At 52.7% G+C, this 16,442-nt stretch overlaps 1 protein-coding gene across 2 annotated transcripts in view; it reads left to right on the forward strand.

The window, feature by feature from the left end:
• The window catches only part of Sptbn4 (spectrin beta, non-erythrocytic 4), a 74,777-nt gene extending 58,339 nt beyond the window's left edge, over positions 1–16,438 (forward strand). The window contains exons 22-36 of one of the 2 annotated variants that reach the window (XM_047529002.1): positions 389–478; positions 2,125–2,403; positions 2,495–2,625; positions 3,463–3,667; positions 4,060–4,440; positions 5,834–6,078; positions 9,099–9,237; positions 9,333–9,417; positions 9,767–9,963; positions 10,737–11,356; positions 12,375–12,447; positions 13,034–13,326; positions 14,504–14,677; positions 14,827–14,869; positions 15,396–16,438. In XM_047529002.1, coding sequence (XP_047384958.1) covers positions 389–478; positions 2,125–2,403; positions 2,495–2,625; positions 3,463–3,667; positions 4,060–4,440; positions 5,834–6,078; positions 9,099–9,237; positions 9,333–9,417; positions 9,767–9,963; positions 10,737–11,356; positions 12,375–12,447; positions 13,034–13,326; positions 14,504–14,677; positions 14,827–14,869; positions 15,396–15,554 — 3,114 coding nt within the window. In that variant the 3' untranslated portion in view covers positions 15,555–16,438. The remainder of the gene's footprint in view (positions 1–388; positions 479–2,124; positions 2,404–2,494; positions 2,626–3,462; positions 3,668–4,059; positions 4,441–5,833; positions 6,079–9,098; positions 9,238–9,332; positions 9,418–9,766; positions 9,964–10,736; positions 11,357–12,374; positions 12,448–13,033; positions 13,327–14,503; positions 14,678–14,826; positions 14,870–15,395) is intronic. The other variant, XR_007105452.1, reaches the window with a different exon arrangement.
• The last annotated feature ends 4 nt before the right edge of the window (positions 16,439–16,442 follow it).

Genomic DNA, 16,442 nt, shown 5'->3' on the forward strand with positions numbered 1-16,442 from the left:
ACACAGTGACAATCCAGGGTGGTTAGGGGCATGGTGGTGAGTCCCAGGGGCAATAGGAACCCAGAAAAGGCAACTGTCCAAAGTTTAAAGTCAGGGAGGGTTTCCTGGAGGAGGGGCTGTCTGAGCTGAGACCTGAAGAGTATAAATGAGAAGGAATGGGAATGGAATTCCAGGAAGCAAGACCTGCATGTGCAAGAGCCAGAGATAAAGGAGGCTGGCCAAGTGCAGAAAGCAAGACAAAGCTTGTCACTAGAGGAGGCTGAAGATGTACCTGGGCTTTTAGGCCAGGAAGGCCATTGGATGCCAAGCAAAGGGCTTGAATGTTAGTTGGGATACAGCAGTCTTTGGGTCCATTGTCCCCTTGACCTACTCCTTGTATCCTCTCCAGGCATGGGTTCAGGAACGGCTACCACTGGCCATGCAGACAGAACGAGGCAGTGGGTTACAGGCTGTCCAGCAGCACATCAAAAAGAACCAGGTGAGCTGAGCCAGGTGAGGGAGTAAGTTAGGACACATTCGGATAACAAGTGACAGAAAACAACTCAAGGTGGTTAAACCTCCCAAAGAGAATTTATTAGCTCTTAGACTTTATTAGCTTGAAAAGACTGTGGACAGCAGGTCCAGCCATATCCAGGTGCTTCTAGATAGTGTCATGAATTTCTTCTCTCTCTCTCTCTCTCTTTTCTTCATATTAGCTTTGTTCTCAGGCCAACTCTCTTCTCTTTATCTGGTGATGAAAGGCCTCCAGCAGATTCAGATTACATCCCAGAAAAAAAAAAAAAAAAGAATTTCTTCCTCTCAAAAATTTCCATTAGTCCCAGGGATAACTCCTATTGGGTCATGTGACACAGCCTTCCCCCAGCCATGATGGCCAGGGATTTGGTTGTTTCCTTAGTCTAGCTAAGGCTAAGGGTCTGGAAGTTGCTGATAAAATGAGTCTTAACTAAATTAGCTGAACTGAGAAGGAGACAGGGGGTTCCCCAAAGGAAAATCAGGATCTTGTGACTAGAAGTAAGGTGAATGAATGGCTTTGGGGCAAGGAAAAAATCTACAAAGGAAACCTCAAAATGCCCATAGGGGCAAAGGACTGAGATAATCAGAGAGCAGGTGCTGACCCCTAAACTGAGCAAATTGGGGAAAAGAGCATTTGAACCCCCCAAATCTCTGGATCTCTGTTCACCTCCCTGGACCTCAGTTTCTATATCCAAATAAGTAGACAGTGGTCTAGAAAAGAGGTTCTCAAACTCTGTAGCAGAAGACCAAAGTCCGAAGTAAGGAACATAATAATAATAATGATAAAAAAATAATAAATTGATTAAAGACCTAAGAGCTAAATACTGTCCAGTGGGAGATATGTTGATTATTTAATTCTCTCAGTAACCCTATGAGATAGGTATTGTCATCTGCCCCATTTCACCAAAATATAAGTTGGGAGAATTCAACACTGTGAAGGATGTTGGGGAGGTGGGACCTCACACTCTTGAGAAGTTCATGATCATGTTGCATTAAATGGAGTTAAGAGATTGAAGTCTTTCTTAGACTTTACTTTTTTATCTTGATGAAAATACTGTAGGCTGTTGACAGTGTTGGGAACACACAACTGGATGGTCCTTGTCACAGTTGAGGAACCCAGTCAAGAGCACTTAATGTTTAAAATGGGGGTGGGCTGGGTCTACAGGGGCTGCTGAACAAATAATCAAAGCTCACAGTGCTTGAGCCAGGCATGCAGAATCGATAGATATGGACGGCCAATTACTTATAAATTATGCTTGGGCCAGTTTTTCAGGCCTGTGTTTTAATCTTTGGGTGTTGTATCACCAAATTTCTTGGCTCAGGGCGCAGTCTTTGGAGGCAGCCTTCTATGTTCAAATCCTGGCAGCCTTTAGTAGCTACTCGCACTTGGGATCCTAGCTTCTCTCCTTGTCTGCTTTCCCACCCGCAACATGGGGTAGTAGTTAGGGAGTGACGGCAAAATGCTTATGTGGTACGTGGTAGCTGCCCCGTGTACCCGGTAAGCGATCTGGATGTTTGCTCTTAGCTCCGTGGGCTGTGCCAGTCGCAGAGGCGAGCGTGGCCTTGCGGGGTCTCTGAACGCTGGTCTCCACCCGGACCTTCCAATCCCAGGCCCTGCGGCGGGAGATCCAGGCGCACGGGCCGCGCCTGGAAGAGGTATTGGAGCGCGCGGGCGCGCTGGCCTCGCTGCGCAGCCCGGAGGCGGAGGCCGTGCGCCGCGGCCTGGAGCAACTGCAGAGCGCCTGGGCAGGACTGCGCGAGGCGGCTGAGCGGCGGCAGCAAGTGCTGGACGCCGCCTTCCAGGTGGAACAGTACTACTTCGACGTGGCGGAGGTGGAGGCGTGGCTGGGCGAGCAGGAGCTGCTCATGATGAGTGAGGACAAGGGCAAGGTGCGCCCGGGCTGGGGGTGCGGGGGGCCTGGGGGCGCAGGAACCGGGGGCCGGCCGCTACCGCCTCATCGCGGGCGCCGTGTGCCCCCAGGATGAACAGAGCACCCTGCAGCTGCTCAAGAAGCACCTGCAGCTGGAGCAGGGCGTGGAGAACTACGAGGAAAGCATCGCGCAGCTGTCGCGCCAATGCCGGGCGCTGCTGGAGATGGGGCACCCAGACAGGTGGGCGGGCGGGGGCGGGGCCAGGCGGGGCGGGGCCAGCTTGTTGGGAAAGGACCTGCAGGATCAGGATCTGAAACTTCTCTCTTGGAACTCCCTGCAGGGCCCGAACTGGACATTGGGGTGGGAGGGACCCTCATTGCGGCAGGCTGGAGCCTTCGGATTTTGGCCAGAGGGAGGGACCAGAATAACCTCAACGGGTGTAGAGGGGGAGGTGATGTCTAAGACTGAGTTAGAGAAGTCATAGTCAGGGAAAGCAAAAGTCCTCTTTCTACCCAGTGTCTGGGCAGTGCTTGGGAGGACAGAAAAGCCTGGAATGCAGAGAGTGGACATGGGCATGGGGCCTGAGACCTCCTGGTATGACTAGTGTCGCCTCACCAAGCCTCTGAAAGGCCTGGTCTAGGAGTGGGATCTAAGAGGGGCACTGAGCAGGACCTATGTCCCAGAGAATCTAGAGATTAGGAATGGAGGTGGGGCGGCTTGGCTGGACATTGTAGGCTGGAGTTGGGAACCTCACCTAGGTCACTGGATGGGGGTGAAAAGGGACAAAGATAGAAACTGGGCGAAAACAACAACAAAAAAGACAAAAGCAGTAAAAGAAACTAGGCAGTCCCGGCTGGAGGTGAGCTTATCAGGCAAACCTCTCTGGGTGCTGAGATGTAAGTCTGTAGCTAACTGAATCTGAGACTTGCAGAAGGCAGTTCTGCAGGAGGGAAGCTGAGGGGAACTACCCTGCCTAGAGATTGGGGGAAATGCCTTGGGAGGGGGAGATCAGGAGGTCACAGCACTGCCCCAGAAGTCTCAGGGGGCTCTCCCCTGCCCCTCCCCATCCTCCATTAGCGAGCAGATCAGCCGGCGGCAATCTCAGGTGGACCGCCTGTACGTGGCGCTCAAGGAGCTGGGGGAGGAACGCAGGGTGGGCCTGGAGCAGCAGTACTGGCTGTACCAGCTCAGCCGCCAGGTGGATGAGCTGGAGCACTGGATTGCTGAGAAGGAGGTGGTGGCCGGTTCACCCGAGCTCGGCCAGGACTTCGAACATGTCTCGGTAAGCATCATTAGGAAAACGATGATACCAGTGGCCACTGTTCAAGCTACCAAGGTTCTCTGGGCCTCAATTTCCCCATCAGTAGCATGGGTATAATAGGAGCACTCATCTCCTGGCTCTGTTGTGAGACAAATGAATTAATATGACATAAAGTACTTAGAACCCTGCACAGCACACTCAGTGTCTAGCACAGGGTTTGTCACCAATACTGTACCATCATACTATTTTATTATTGTCATTTCTATTATTGCTACAGAGTGTTGGGTATTGTTTTTTTATTATATCGATGTTTGTTATTGTAATGACTCATACTGTCACAAGATAGCAAGTTGGAGGAACTGACATGCAGCACCTTTGCCCACTTGCTGTGCCCCCTCCCATCCTGGTGGCAGGTGCTGCAGGAAAAGTTCTCAGAGTTTGCCAGTGAAACGGGCACGGCAGGGCGTGAGCGGCTGGCAGCCGTGAACCAGATGGTGGATGAGCTGATCGAGTGTGGCCATACGGCAGCAGCCACCATGGCCGAGTGGAAGGATGGGCTGAATGAGGCCTGGGCTGAGTTGCTGGAGCTCATGGGTACTCGGGCCCAGCTGCTGGCCGCCTCTCGGGAGCTGCATAAATTCTTCAGTGATGCCCGAGAGCTTCAAGGACAAATTGAGGAGAAGCGGAGGCGACTGCCCCGCCTAACTGCTCCACCTGAGCCAAGACCCAGTGCCAGCTCCATGCAAAGGACCTTGCGAGCCTTTGAGCACGATCTGCAGCTCCTCGTGTCCCAGGTGGGGTGACAGTGGCCATTGGGCAAGGTGGGGGGGCATGTGGGCAGCAGAGCAGACAAAAGTCAGACTGTGAAGCAAGTCACAATTAGATGGTGGGACAAATAGAAAGTAGACCTCAGAATAGGAAGAAATTGGATAGAACATGGGCTTATTGTTTGGTGCATGGAAATGGGCTAGTGACCGAAAAAGGTGACGTAGTAGGGCTGGTAGAAATGATATGATGTTTCCAGTGGAGTTGGGCAGTGGTTCCAAGTGAATGGTAAGATTCCAGTAGGGTAAATTCAGATAGAGTATTTAAGTGGAATTTTGAGAGGTTTAGGAGAAATTTGGCTGTGGGCAGATAGAAATTAGACAGCAGGTCTCTGCTAGAAATCATTTTTCTGAAATTAGTTCTATGTGGGAGGATTGAATGGAAAAGGCAATACAACTAATAGAAATTAGGCAGAGGGTCTGACAGGAATTGGGATGTGGAAATGAATAAATTGGGTGGAAATGAAGTTGTGGGCCTAATGGAACTCAGGCAGCAGAACTGAAGGGAACTGGCTTGAAGGCCTCAAGGGAGATAGAAATTGGAGAACTGTTTTGACAAATCATACAGATGACTGTTAGAAATAAGACTGAGAGGTAGCAATTAAGTGGTAGATCTGTTAGAAATGGGGGTGGAGTGGGGAAGCAGGACACAGCGGTGCACACATGTAATCCCAGCAACTGGGAGACTGAGGCAGGAGCATGGAAAGTTTGAAGCCAATCTGGGCAACTTAGTGAGACCCTATCTCAAAATAAAAGACGAGAAGGGCTGGGCTGTAGCTCAGTGGTAAAGCACTTGCTTGGCATGGAGGTCCCGGATTTCATCCCCAGCACTGCCAAGGAAGGAAAGAAAGGGAGAAAGAACAGGAGACTGCAAACTGAAGAGTGTTCCGAAGGAACTGCTTCACTAGTTGACAGTGGGTTTGAAATGAAGGGCGTGCAGGTTGGGAAAGGTACCCAGTAGTCATCAGGGTGGAAAGGGGTTTCCTGGAAGAAATCAGATTGCTCTGAAGCGAGATAGAGGTGAGCCTGCCTGAAAACGGGTGAGAGATCAAAAGAAATTGGTCAATGGACTGAAAGAAACTGGAGGTAGATTTAAAAGAAGTCAAAGCCCAGGTTAGTCAAAAGAAGAATCAGGAAGTAGACATAGAGTAATGTGGTAGTGTACAAGAAGTCAGAGTGCAGCAACCAGAGCAATCAGAGAAGCAGTCTCACGGGATCACAGGGCGCAGTCGCCTAGTATCTGGAAGCTCCGCGCTCAACCTGCGGAAGGGAAGGAGAGGGTGGAGCCTGGGTGGCTCTCGGGTAAAGGGAGGGCGGAGCCTGGGCGGGGCGGACCTGGCGCCCGACCTGGCTTACCCCTCAGGTACGGCAGCTGCAGGAGGGGGCGGCCCAGCTGCGGACCGTGTATGCGGGCGAGCACGCCGAGGCCATCGCCAGCAGGGAGCAAGAAGTGCTGCAGGGCTGGAAAGAGCTGTTGGCAGCCTGCGAGGACGCCCGCCTGCACGTCAGCTCAACGGCGGACGCCCTGCGCTTCCACAGCCAGGCCCGCGACCTGCTCTCCTGGATGGACGGCATCGCGGGCCAGATCGGGGCAGCTGACAAGCCCAGGTGCCCCTCATCCCACCTCGGGCTTCCTAAGTGCCACTGGCAGCCTCTCTCAGCTGCCCCCTGCCCACCAACAGTCCCCTACCCATAGGAAACCACAAGAGTCAATATCCCCATGGCACCCATGTGCCTTGTACTATTCTAGATCCTTCACATGTGTTTGGACTGGCATTGGGTGCTCAGAGCATGGGGCATCTTGCTGCCCTCTGTCCTTCCCAGGTGTCCACGACTGCCCTCCATCTCTGAGTGTCACAGTATGGGATGGGCTGAGGCCAGGATAGGTTCAGGGGAGGTGTGGGCTCTGTTGGGGTACAGCAACACTGTAACAATTCCCACATCTTAGGGTTAACCTAGTAGGCACTGATTTATCTGCTCACATAATGGCACCATGTCATTGTCCAGCAGAAGCCCAGCCTGTCCAACAATGATTGGGAACCAGGATCCTGCCATTTAGGCCTTGAGGTCATTTGCTGAACCCCGCCCCTGAAAGGGGAAAAGACAGCAGGAGGGTCACATGGGAATTTAGGGACTCACATGCTGCTGGCAAGTTATCCAGTTTATCTCCCAGGGAGGCTGGAGACTGAGACCAGCAGTGTGCCCAGGAAGTAAAGGACCTGGAGAGTGTGACATGTGGCATTGTTTCTGTGCTCGTAGGCTGTGAGTCTTCATCCATTTACTCAGTGAATATTTATTAGGTGCTGGTGATTGGATCCCAGGGCCTCTCAAATGCTAAGCATATGCTCTTACCACTGAGCTGTGCCTCTCCAGCCCCTAACAAATATTTACCGAATGCTTGTTGTGGGTCACATAGTGAACAAGGTCAAGCCCTTGCCCTCCAAGGGTGGAGAGAGGCAAGAAACAAGCAAACCCCTAATATCATTTCAGAGAGTGAGAGGTGCCATCAGGAAACATAAAGCAAGTTAAGGGAAACAGGTGACAGCTGGCAAGGTCTCTCTGAGGATGGGAAGTTTGAGTGGAGGGAGACCTGAATGAAGTGCTGGGTGAGTCAGGTTAGGTATGGGGGAGAAGAGCTCTCCAAAGACTAAGCATGTCCACCTCATTGTGGCTGTATGGAGCAAAAGGAGGAAGAGTGAAGAGTGGCAGAAGTGAGGCCAGAGGGACAGTAGCGCCCTGGAGACCATGAGAAGTTTTGCCTTTTCCCTGAGTGAGATGGCAGTCATGGGAGAGTTTAGAGCAGCGAGTGACAAGTGCATCTGTGGGGAATAGACCCAGAAAGCAAAGATAGAAACAGGCAGACCAGTCAGGAGGCCCCTGCACTAATCCAGGTGGGAGCCATAGGTGGCTTGGACCAGAGTGGTGTTGATATACAGATGAAGAAGAAATCTTGATTTTTCAGACTTAAAATAGTACTATGAAAAAAATTTAAGCATCCAATACTAAAAAGTAGAGATAAAAATATAGCGAGCCTGCATGGGTATTGTGAACCGGTGACTCGAATAATCGACATCCAGCCAGTCTTATTTCAGCTGTCTACTCTCCTATTCTCCCTCCATTTATGCTGCACTGTTTCAAACAAACCTCAGGCTTCGTATCATTTTGCAGTATATATTTTAAAATTATAAGTGTCCAGTTTTCACTGATGGATTGGCTTCAGGGAGGAGAGAAAAGGAAATGAATAGTCATGGGTGAATGATGGATGAATTTACTGAGATGGAGAGGAGAGAGCACCTTTATGGGATGGCCAGAATCTGAAAGACCACTCAACGTGTTAAAATTCATTAAAATGTGGGACCTTCAGAAATAAGTCTGGATACATTGTCTTATAAAGCTATAATTGCTAACTGGTGAAACCCTTCAGAAATTTGGAATTTGTGTTGGACATTGGATAGTTTACAATGGCCCTGTCCAGTAGTTATATATTTCAAGCCACAAATGTGAGCCACATATATAATTTAAATTTTTCTTGTAACCACATTAACAAAGTAAAAGGAAGCAAATGAAAATGGATTTTAGCAATACTTTTTCTTTTCTTTTTTTTGGTACTGGGTACTGAGCCCCGAGGTGCTTTTACCACTGAGCCATGTCCCCAGCCCTTTTTATTTTTGATTTTGAGGCAAGGTCTTGCTAAGTTGCTTAGGACCTCCTGGAGTTGCTGAGGCTGACTTTGTTCTTGACCTCCTGTCTCAGTCTCCTGAGTCTCTGGGATTACAGGTGTGCCCCACCATGTCAAGCAGTAATACACCTTTTTTTTTTTTTTTCATATTGAAGATTGAACCCAGGGTGATTTCTCACTGAGCTATATCCCCAGCTGCACTCCTCCCCCCTCTTTTTTAAATTCTGAGACAGGATCTCACTAAATTATTGGGGCTGGCCTTGAACTTGGAATACTCCTGCCTCAGCCTCCTAAGTCACTGGGATTACAGGAACGCACCACTATGCCTGGATAGCAATACAAATTGGTTAACCCTATATGCTCAAGAGAGTCAATATCAACATTATCAATTAATGTTAATTAATTAGACTGGGCATGGTGGCATGGGTGTGAAGTCCCAGGTCCTCAGGAGGCTGAGATGGGAGGATAGCTTGAGCCTGCAACATAGCAAGATCCCATCTCAAAAACAAAACAAAATATTAATAAAAGAGTTTATTTTCATTTTACACTAAGTCCTCAAAATCTGGTGTGCACTTTCCATTTCAACATCTCTCAGTTCAGACCTACCACATTTCAAATGCTCAGTGGCAACACATATCTAGTGACTTCCACACTGGACAGCACAGACTCGTAAGGTAGTAGAAATTTCAGAAGCATAGCTATAGCAAGTTAGAAAAATTGGACTTTGAAATCCTAGAAGGTTAGAATCACAAGTGTGAAATTTGGCACCTTGGAAAATTGGAATCATTGATTAGTGAAGACCATTGGACCCTCAGAACTTGGCCATAGAAGGTAGGTATTCTGAGATGCCATGAAGCATCAGCCTCGAGGGACTGATGGGAACTGCATATATGGGGTGGGCTGAGGGTGACTTCCAGTGGCTCAAATCCCTGCTCACTGCCCACTGCAGGGATGTGTCATCGGTGGAGGTGCTCATGAACTACCACCAGGGCCTGAAGACTGAGCTGGAGGCACGGGTGCCTGAGCTGACCGCCTGCCAGGAGCTGGGGCGCTCCCTTCTGCTCAACAAGAGCGCAATGGCTGATGAGGTAGGGAAGGGCACCTGGTGTCCTCCTCTGCCCCTCGGGTTCCTTGAGGTGGGAGCCACTGCTGACACCCCTTCCCACCCACCCAACACACCCAGATCCAGGCTCAGCTGGACAAACTGGGAACCAGGAAGGAGGAGGTGTCAGACAAATGGGACCGCCATTGGGAGTGGCTGCAGCAGAGTGAGTAGGGACCCAGACACATGTGGCTCAAGGACACAGAGATATGCTCCAGCATGTTGAGCAAAGGCCCAGAGGATGACTTGACCATGTTTTGCACACCACCCAAGAAGCAAACAAGGACCTAGAGGGTGGAAAGGGGCTTGCTATTGAATCCCTGGTGGCAGACACCTAGGGCAGAAACTGGGACCTTCAAAACAACCCCAGCCCCTGTCACTCCCACAGAGCCCAGAATGGTCAGGGCTGGGACAGGGGGACCTGGAGGGGCATGGAAGGCCAAAGAGGACAACTGCTGCCCCACAAAGGGTCACTGTGTGTGCCCAGTGCCCTTACCCTGCATGTCTGCCCCCAGTGCTGGAAGTGCATCAGTTTGCCCAGGAGGCAGTGGTGGCTGACGCCTGGCTGACAGCCCAGGAGCCACTTCTGCAGAGCCGAGAGCTGGGCAGCAGCGTGGATGAGGTGGAGCAGCTTATCCGGAGACATGAGGCCTTCCGCAAAGCAGCTGCAGCCTGGGAAGAGAGGTTCAGCTCTCTACGACGCCTGACCACGGTGAGCACCCCAGATCCTGCCCTCTCCCCCAAACCCATCCTACATGAGACAGACACACCTGGACTTGGTGCCTAGTCCCTTGTTGAATGAGGGCTAAGAGATCTATATTGTGTTGCCAGTGGGGCAGGGAGACAGATCTGTCATCAGACATTGACAGTACAATGGATCGGGGATGTGATGCAGAAGTACAGGCAGATGGCGGGGGCTAGAGTGGGGGAGGCACAGGGCACCGTGGGAGCCTAGTGGGACTCCCACTAGGACCTGGGGGAGTCCCATCTGAGACTTGAATAAAGAAGAAATGCAGAGTGCGGTGACATATAACTAATCTCAGTGACTCTGGAGGCTGAAGCAGGAGGATCAAAAGTTCAAGTCCAGCTTCAAAATTTAGTGAGACCCTGTTTCAAAATTAAACATAAAAAGGCCTGGATGCGTAGCTCAGTAGTAGAGCATCCCTGGGTGCAATTCCCAGTACATGCAAGTGGCAAGAAGCGAGGCGAAGAGACCATTGTGATAAAAAGTTTTGAGTTCTTGGGCGGGGAAACGTGAAGGAAGTGGTAAAAAGGCACCCAGAGAAAATGATTTAGCTGATTCCTACAAGAGCAATAGGTGTTTGCTGTAAGAATGAAAATTAAGCTCTTGGCAGAAAGTAGGGCGGGGCGTTGGACATCTTGCTAATAGGTTGAGAGGTGAAGCAGAAAACGCAGAGTGCCTGCCCAGACCACTCCCTCTCCGTACCCCCGGCCCCATCCTCTCCCTGGTCCTTCTGTCCCCAGATTGAGAAACTCAAGGCGGAACAGAGCAAGCAACCACCTACTCCCCTGCTGGGGCGCAAGTTCTTCGGGGACCCTACGGAACTGGCGGCAAAGGCTGCGCCTCTACTGCGGCCAGGGGGCTATGAGAGGGGCTTGGAGCCCTTGGCCCGCCGGGCCTCGGACACGCTGTCGGCCGAGGTGCGGACCCGGGTGGGGTACGTGCGCCAGGAGCTCAAGCCCGAGCGCCTCCAGCCGCGCATTGACCGGCTGCCAGAGGTCCCCGGGAGGGTAGAGCCTGCGGCCCCTCCAGCCGCACAGGAGAACACGGTGGAGACCCCCGGGACCCCTGCGGCGGCAGAGCAGGTCCGGCCCAGATCGGAGCGCCAGGAGTCAGTAGATCGCGCGGAGGAGCTGCCCCGGAGGCGGCGACCCGAGCGCCAAGAATCGGCTGATCAACCCGAGGAGGCTTCGCGGAGGCGGCGACCCGAGCGGCAGGAATCTGCGGAACACGAGGCGGCACACAGCCTTACCCTGGGCCGCTATGAGCAGATGGAGCGGCGGCGAGAGAGGCGGGAGCGGCGGTTGGAGCGGCAGGAGTCCAGCGAACAGGAGACGCCCATAAGAGGAGACCTGGCCAAGGGGTGAGGCTCCTTATGTCCAGGGAGTGAGGGAAGCGGGTTAGCAATAGCTCCTAGCGCTGCCAGGGCCCCGTGGTGAGGCTTCTGGGCTTGGAGCTGCCTAAGGAGAGAGATACCTTCTTGGTATCCACTTTGCAGAGGTGTAAACTGAGGCCAAAAGAGAGTAGCAGAGATGCCCATTGTTCCAGAGGAGCAGCTCTTCCTGCTAAAGGAAAAGGCGGAGTACCTTCCTCCAGGGGCAGGTTTTCAGCCCCTGAGTCCTGCATCAAATCCCCTGGGTGTCGCCTGGCAGGGATTCTGTCTCCTCTGCACCCATTTCTCCACTGTCTTGAATGGAGAGAAGACCCTATATTACAACTCTCTCAACAGCATTATGATTTGGAAGCTGTTGTCATCGCCATTAAATGGATAGGACAACTGAGGCACAAAAAGGGCCAGTCATTTGGCTTGGATAAGCCAGGACTGGAGCCCAGGTCTTTCAGAATCCAGAGTTAACCAGAACATAGTGTGCAAATTAGTCCAATCTGCTGTGTCCCCAGATAGAGAACAGGAGACAATGGCTTCTTGACCCTTTTTAAAATGCCATGTTTTGTGAACAGTTGCTGAGTGTCTGCCTGACATGTGCTGGGGTAAGAGTGACCACACTAGTCCCAGTCCTGCCTTCGTGGTGCTCAATGTAGTGAGAGAAACAGACTTGTCATCCAGAAAGGGGGCAGGGGGTCCAGGAGACTTGGTAACTCAGGAGGTGGATGCAGAAAGGTGACAGTGTGTGTTCAAAGGCTTGAAGGAACTAGTTTACCTTTGTGCTGCTTAAAACTCAAAGGGGGAGAGGTTCAGTTTTCCATTCAGCAGCAGTGCCTGGGACACCCATAGGATGTAGGTGCAGTCTGCAGGAGACAGCTGAGAAGCAAACAAGGTCTTGGCATTTCAGGCTAAGGCATGAAGCTTCTGTCTAGCCAGGAAGGTCCCTGGGAGAAGGCACCTGAGTTCCACTAGGTCTTTCTGTTCCCTCCTCCCCCAGGAAGGCCACCCTGGCTGACATTGTGGAGCAGCTGCAGGAGAAAGAGGCAGGCCCGGGGCTCCCTGTTGGGGTGGTAAGTTGAACTAGAGGATGGGTGGGGGTATGAGGACCCCCTCTCAGAGCAGGAGTCAGGATCTCATAAGTAATCAGTGCCTAACCCTGAGCCCAATCTCCTAGCTGGATCCTGCCGAGTCAGCATAGACTCTCAGGACCCCCAGAAATCCTCCAAATCTGAAATTTTCTCCCTTAGAAAACTGGGATCACTGATCCAAAAGACCCTTCCATCCCCCCCACCACCACACACACATACATAAATAGGATCTAAGGTCTTCCTACATCTGTCCTGGATTCCCTATTTCCCTGCCCAGCGGGGTCCCAATTTTCATCACAGCCACAAACACACAGAAAGTCCAGATTTCTCCTCTGGGCCTTGCATCCCCACCTCTCGGATGTAGCGCCTTCCTCCCACGAGAGGAAGTCCAAACGGAGTTCTGAGGGAACTCAATACCCAGACCCGTTGGGCTCCAATCCAGAAATCCTCCCATACTCGTCTCCAAGACTGAGACCCCGCAGACGGATGGGACCCCAGACCCACGGGCTGCCCCAGACAGATGCCCCTCCCTGTGGACAGCACCCCTCTTCCCCCTCCCTTCACACAGCCGTCGCTGCCTCAGCCTCGCGAGCTTCCCCCCGGCCGCCTGCCCAACGGGCTTGAACCGCCCGAGCGGACACCTCGGCCGGATCGGCCGCGGGCGCGGGATCGGCCCAAGCCGCGACGGCGGCCGCGGCCACGAGAGGGTGGTGAGGGCGGGGGAAGCCGGCGCTCGCGCTCCGCCCCGGCCCAGGGCGGCTCCGCCCCCGCGCCTCCGCCACCGCCCACTCACACAGTGCAGCACGAGGGCTTCCTGCTGCGCAAGCGCGAGCTCGACGCTAACCGCAAGTCGTCCAACCGGTGAGCGTGTGGGCGGGGCTTTGGAAAGCGGTGGGGGGGGCCCCAAGCTCAGGGTGTCCAATCAGTGAATAGTTGGGCCAGGGAAGGGGCGGGCTCAGCTTCAGGGCCTCCCACCTGTGGGGGTTAGGTTGGAGCCAGAGGGAGGGCGGAGCTCGACTTCATGTAATTCAACGTGTGAACTTGAGGGGCATGGCCTACCTTGGTGCGTTCTATGGCTGAGTAAATGGAGCTCAGATGGAAGAGGGATGGACGTATTATGAAAGCGAACAAATTGGGACCCAACTCTTGTAGCGACCAACCCAGGAACTGAATATAGTTAAGGAGCAAGCTGGGAGCGAGTAGTCTATAGAGTTCCAGTGGTTTATGAAGTGGAGCCTCAAGATCTCATCCAACCAATGAGTGTGGTGGGTCGACCCTTGAAAGTTTTAAATGGGGTGGGGGTTGTCTAAGAAGATGCGGAGCCCATACACAGGGCTGAGTGGAGTGTGTGTTGGGGTAATGTCAAATAAGTTTCCAAATAAGGGGCTAACATTTTGTGTGTGTGATGTTTACTCTTGGAATCCAGTTTCTGGTTGTCCAACACCTTTTCCTTCAACTGGAGGTAGAGTCTGGGGATAGGTGAGCCAGAAAGGGTAACACTGGCTAATGAATGGATTGAGGCCTAGCCCTGAGACATGAAGTGGGCAGGACAGGTTCAGACTGTGCTAATGGGGTCTGGAGGTAGTCATTCTTCCTTGTCCCTAGGGAATAAACAGGGGCACCTGGTATATTTTGCTCTAAGAGGAATTCCTCCTGGATTGGGGCTTTGGCTAGATAGGAAGCAGGAATTCCTCATTCCAAACAGTAAACTAATAGATTTTCCTTGAAGGAACTCCATAGGGGTGAAGGAATTGGGCGGGGGGATGAGAGGAACAAAAGCTATGTAGGAGACAACTGAAGTCTTGCTTCAGGAAATTCAGTAAGAATAAGGAAAGGCAAGTCCAACAGGGGCCAGCCTGGGTACTGGGAGCTTTAGATGATCCTCTTAGATCAGGAACAGGCATAAGGAAAAGCATCCTTCCTGGTCATGTGGCCTCACTGGCTAAGGCAAAGGCCCAGAAGGCGGAAGTCGCAACATACTTAGGCCATGAATGTGTTAATGTGCAGTTCTGCCTTGAGCCCCATCTTGTTACCCCAGGTCATGGGTGAGCCTGTACTGCGTCCTCAGCAAGGGGGAGCTGGGCTTCTACAAGGACTCCAAAGGCCCAGCCTCAGGGGGCACACATGGTGGGGAGCCACTGCTCAGCCTGCACAAAGCCACCAGCGAGGTGGCTAGTGACTACAAGAAAAAGAAGCATGTCTTCAAGCTCCAGTGAGCCCCCCAATGGGCAGGAGGGAGGGATCCAAGGCCCAGCTTCCTCCTCCTAACAGGACCCTGACTCCCTTGAAGCACATTTGGGTTTGGGGGAGGTGGTCCTTGGTCTCTTGGAATCTCCTCAAGTCCTGTGTCCTCTCCTGCAGGACCCAGGATGGCAGCGAGTTTTTGCTCCAGGCTAAAGATGAGGTGAGATCTGGTCCTTTAAACCCCTTATGTGACCTCAAAATGACATAGTTGACTGACCGGCTCCTGGCCCAGAGTAATGGGACTGTAGAAGGGAAGCACACAGACGAGAGTTTTCAGGGATATAATGGGGAAACCCATGGGCAGTGAGAGCCCAGAGAAGGTTCTTAAGCCAGGAGTGTTGGAGAGGGGGGTTCAAGGAACCCTGATGATGAAATCCAAGGGTTAGCACAGGGCTTGGTTAAGTATCTGTGCTCTGTGTTTGACCCACGTACTTACACCTGTTTTTGTTGTTTACCTTTGTTGTGGGAGTTAAATATTGCATAAGTTTGAGTGAATGAATCTACAGAAGTGCTTAGAACAGACAGAGCCTAGCATATGCTATTTAACTATTTGCTTCCTCATTATTACCCCAATTTAATAGAGGAAGAAACTGTAGTTCAGAGAAGGCAGTCTGATTCAAGATTGATCTATTACTCCATCTTCTCTCTTCCAAATATGGACTCTGTATCCTATTTTCTTCCTTCAGGAGGAGATGAACGGTTGGTTAGAGGCTGTGGCTGCCTCAGTGACGGAACACGCAGAGATTGCACGCTGGGGTCAAACACTACCCACCACGTCCTCCACAGACGAGGGCAACCCGAAGCGCGAGGGAGGGGAGCGCAGAGCCAGTGGTCGCCGGAAGTGACTCTCCTACCCCCAGGACCTGTCAAGTCTCCCCGCCCCTCCTCTCTGCACTGTGGGCACAAAGACACTTTCTCTTCCGCAAGGGCAGGGCCAGAGTCCCTAGTTCCAGCACTGCGGACGCGCCACGACGGGCACTGGAAAGGAGGGGACTTCTCCTGCACCCCAAAATGTGGTGGGGGGATTGCCACCCCTATAGCCATATCTCGGCCCCTTCCCGCTCGCCATCCCCACCCCAGGTGCTGGGGCTCCATTATTTTTATGCAATAACTGAGCTTGGTGGGGGCGGATAGGGGGCCAGTTGAGCCAAGCCCCCTGCCCCCTATCCGCAGATCCTGCCCCAAAAAGCTGGGGTGGTGGGGGCGATAATTCCTGGCCTCCTCTCCGCCCTAAGGATGGGCACGGGGGCGCTGGTGAGGTCCCCTGGACCATCCAGGGTGCTAGGGGGTGGGGAGGGGACACTCCCTCCCCGCCTTTACCTCACTTCCAATGCTGCCTTGATCTCTGTCTGGGAGGGGAGAGTGAAGGCTAGCCCCTTCACTCTGTCGCCTCAGAGCCATGCGGTTAATTCCTTAGTTTATTTTTGCAAAACGTCGACCTCCCCCTCCCCCGCCCCGCATCCGCGAAGGCTTTTAATGGGAGGGGCGTCAAAGCTCAAAATTGTCTTCCTCTCTCCTCCCCCCTCCAGCTGTAAATGACACTTCACGAGGGGAGGGGTGAGGGGAAGCCCTCCCCCCTGCATGCTTCTGGCTGGAGCACCTCCCTGGGACTTGGGGGATCCGGGTTGTGGGCAGCCCCCCCATGGCCGCCTGGAGAAGTCGCTGGGGTCCGGGGGTGTGGGACGGTGTGGCGGGCGCACACTGTATGTACCTATAATAAACCTTTGGCTTTG

The sequence above is a fragment of the Sciurus carolinensis genome, chromosome 16, assembly GCF_902686445.1.
Source record: "Sciurus carolinensis chromosome 16, mSciCar1.2, whole genome shotgun sequence".
Classification (NCBI taxonomy): Eukaryota; Metazoa; Chordata; class Mammalia; order Rodentia; family Sciuridae; genus Sciurus; species Sciurus carolinensis.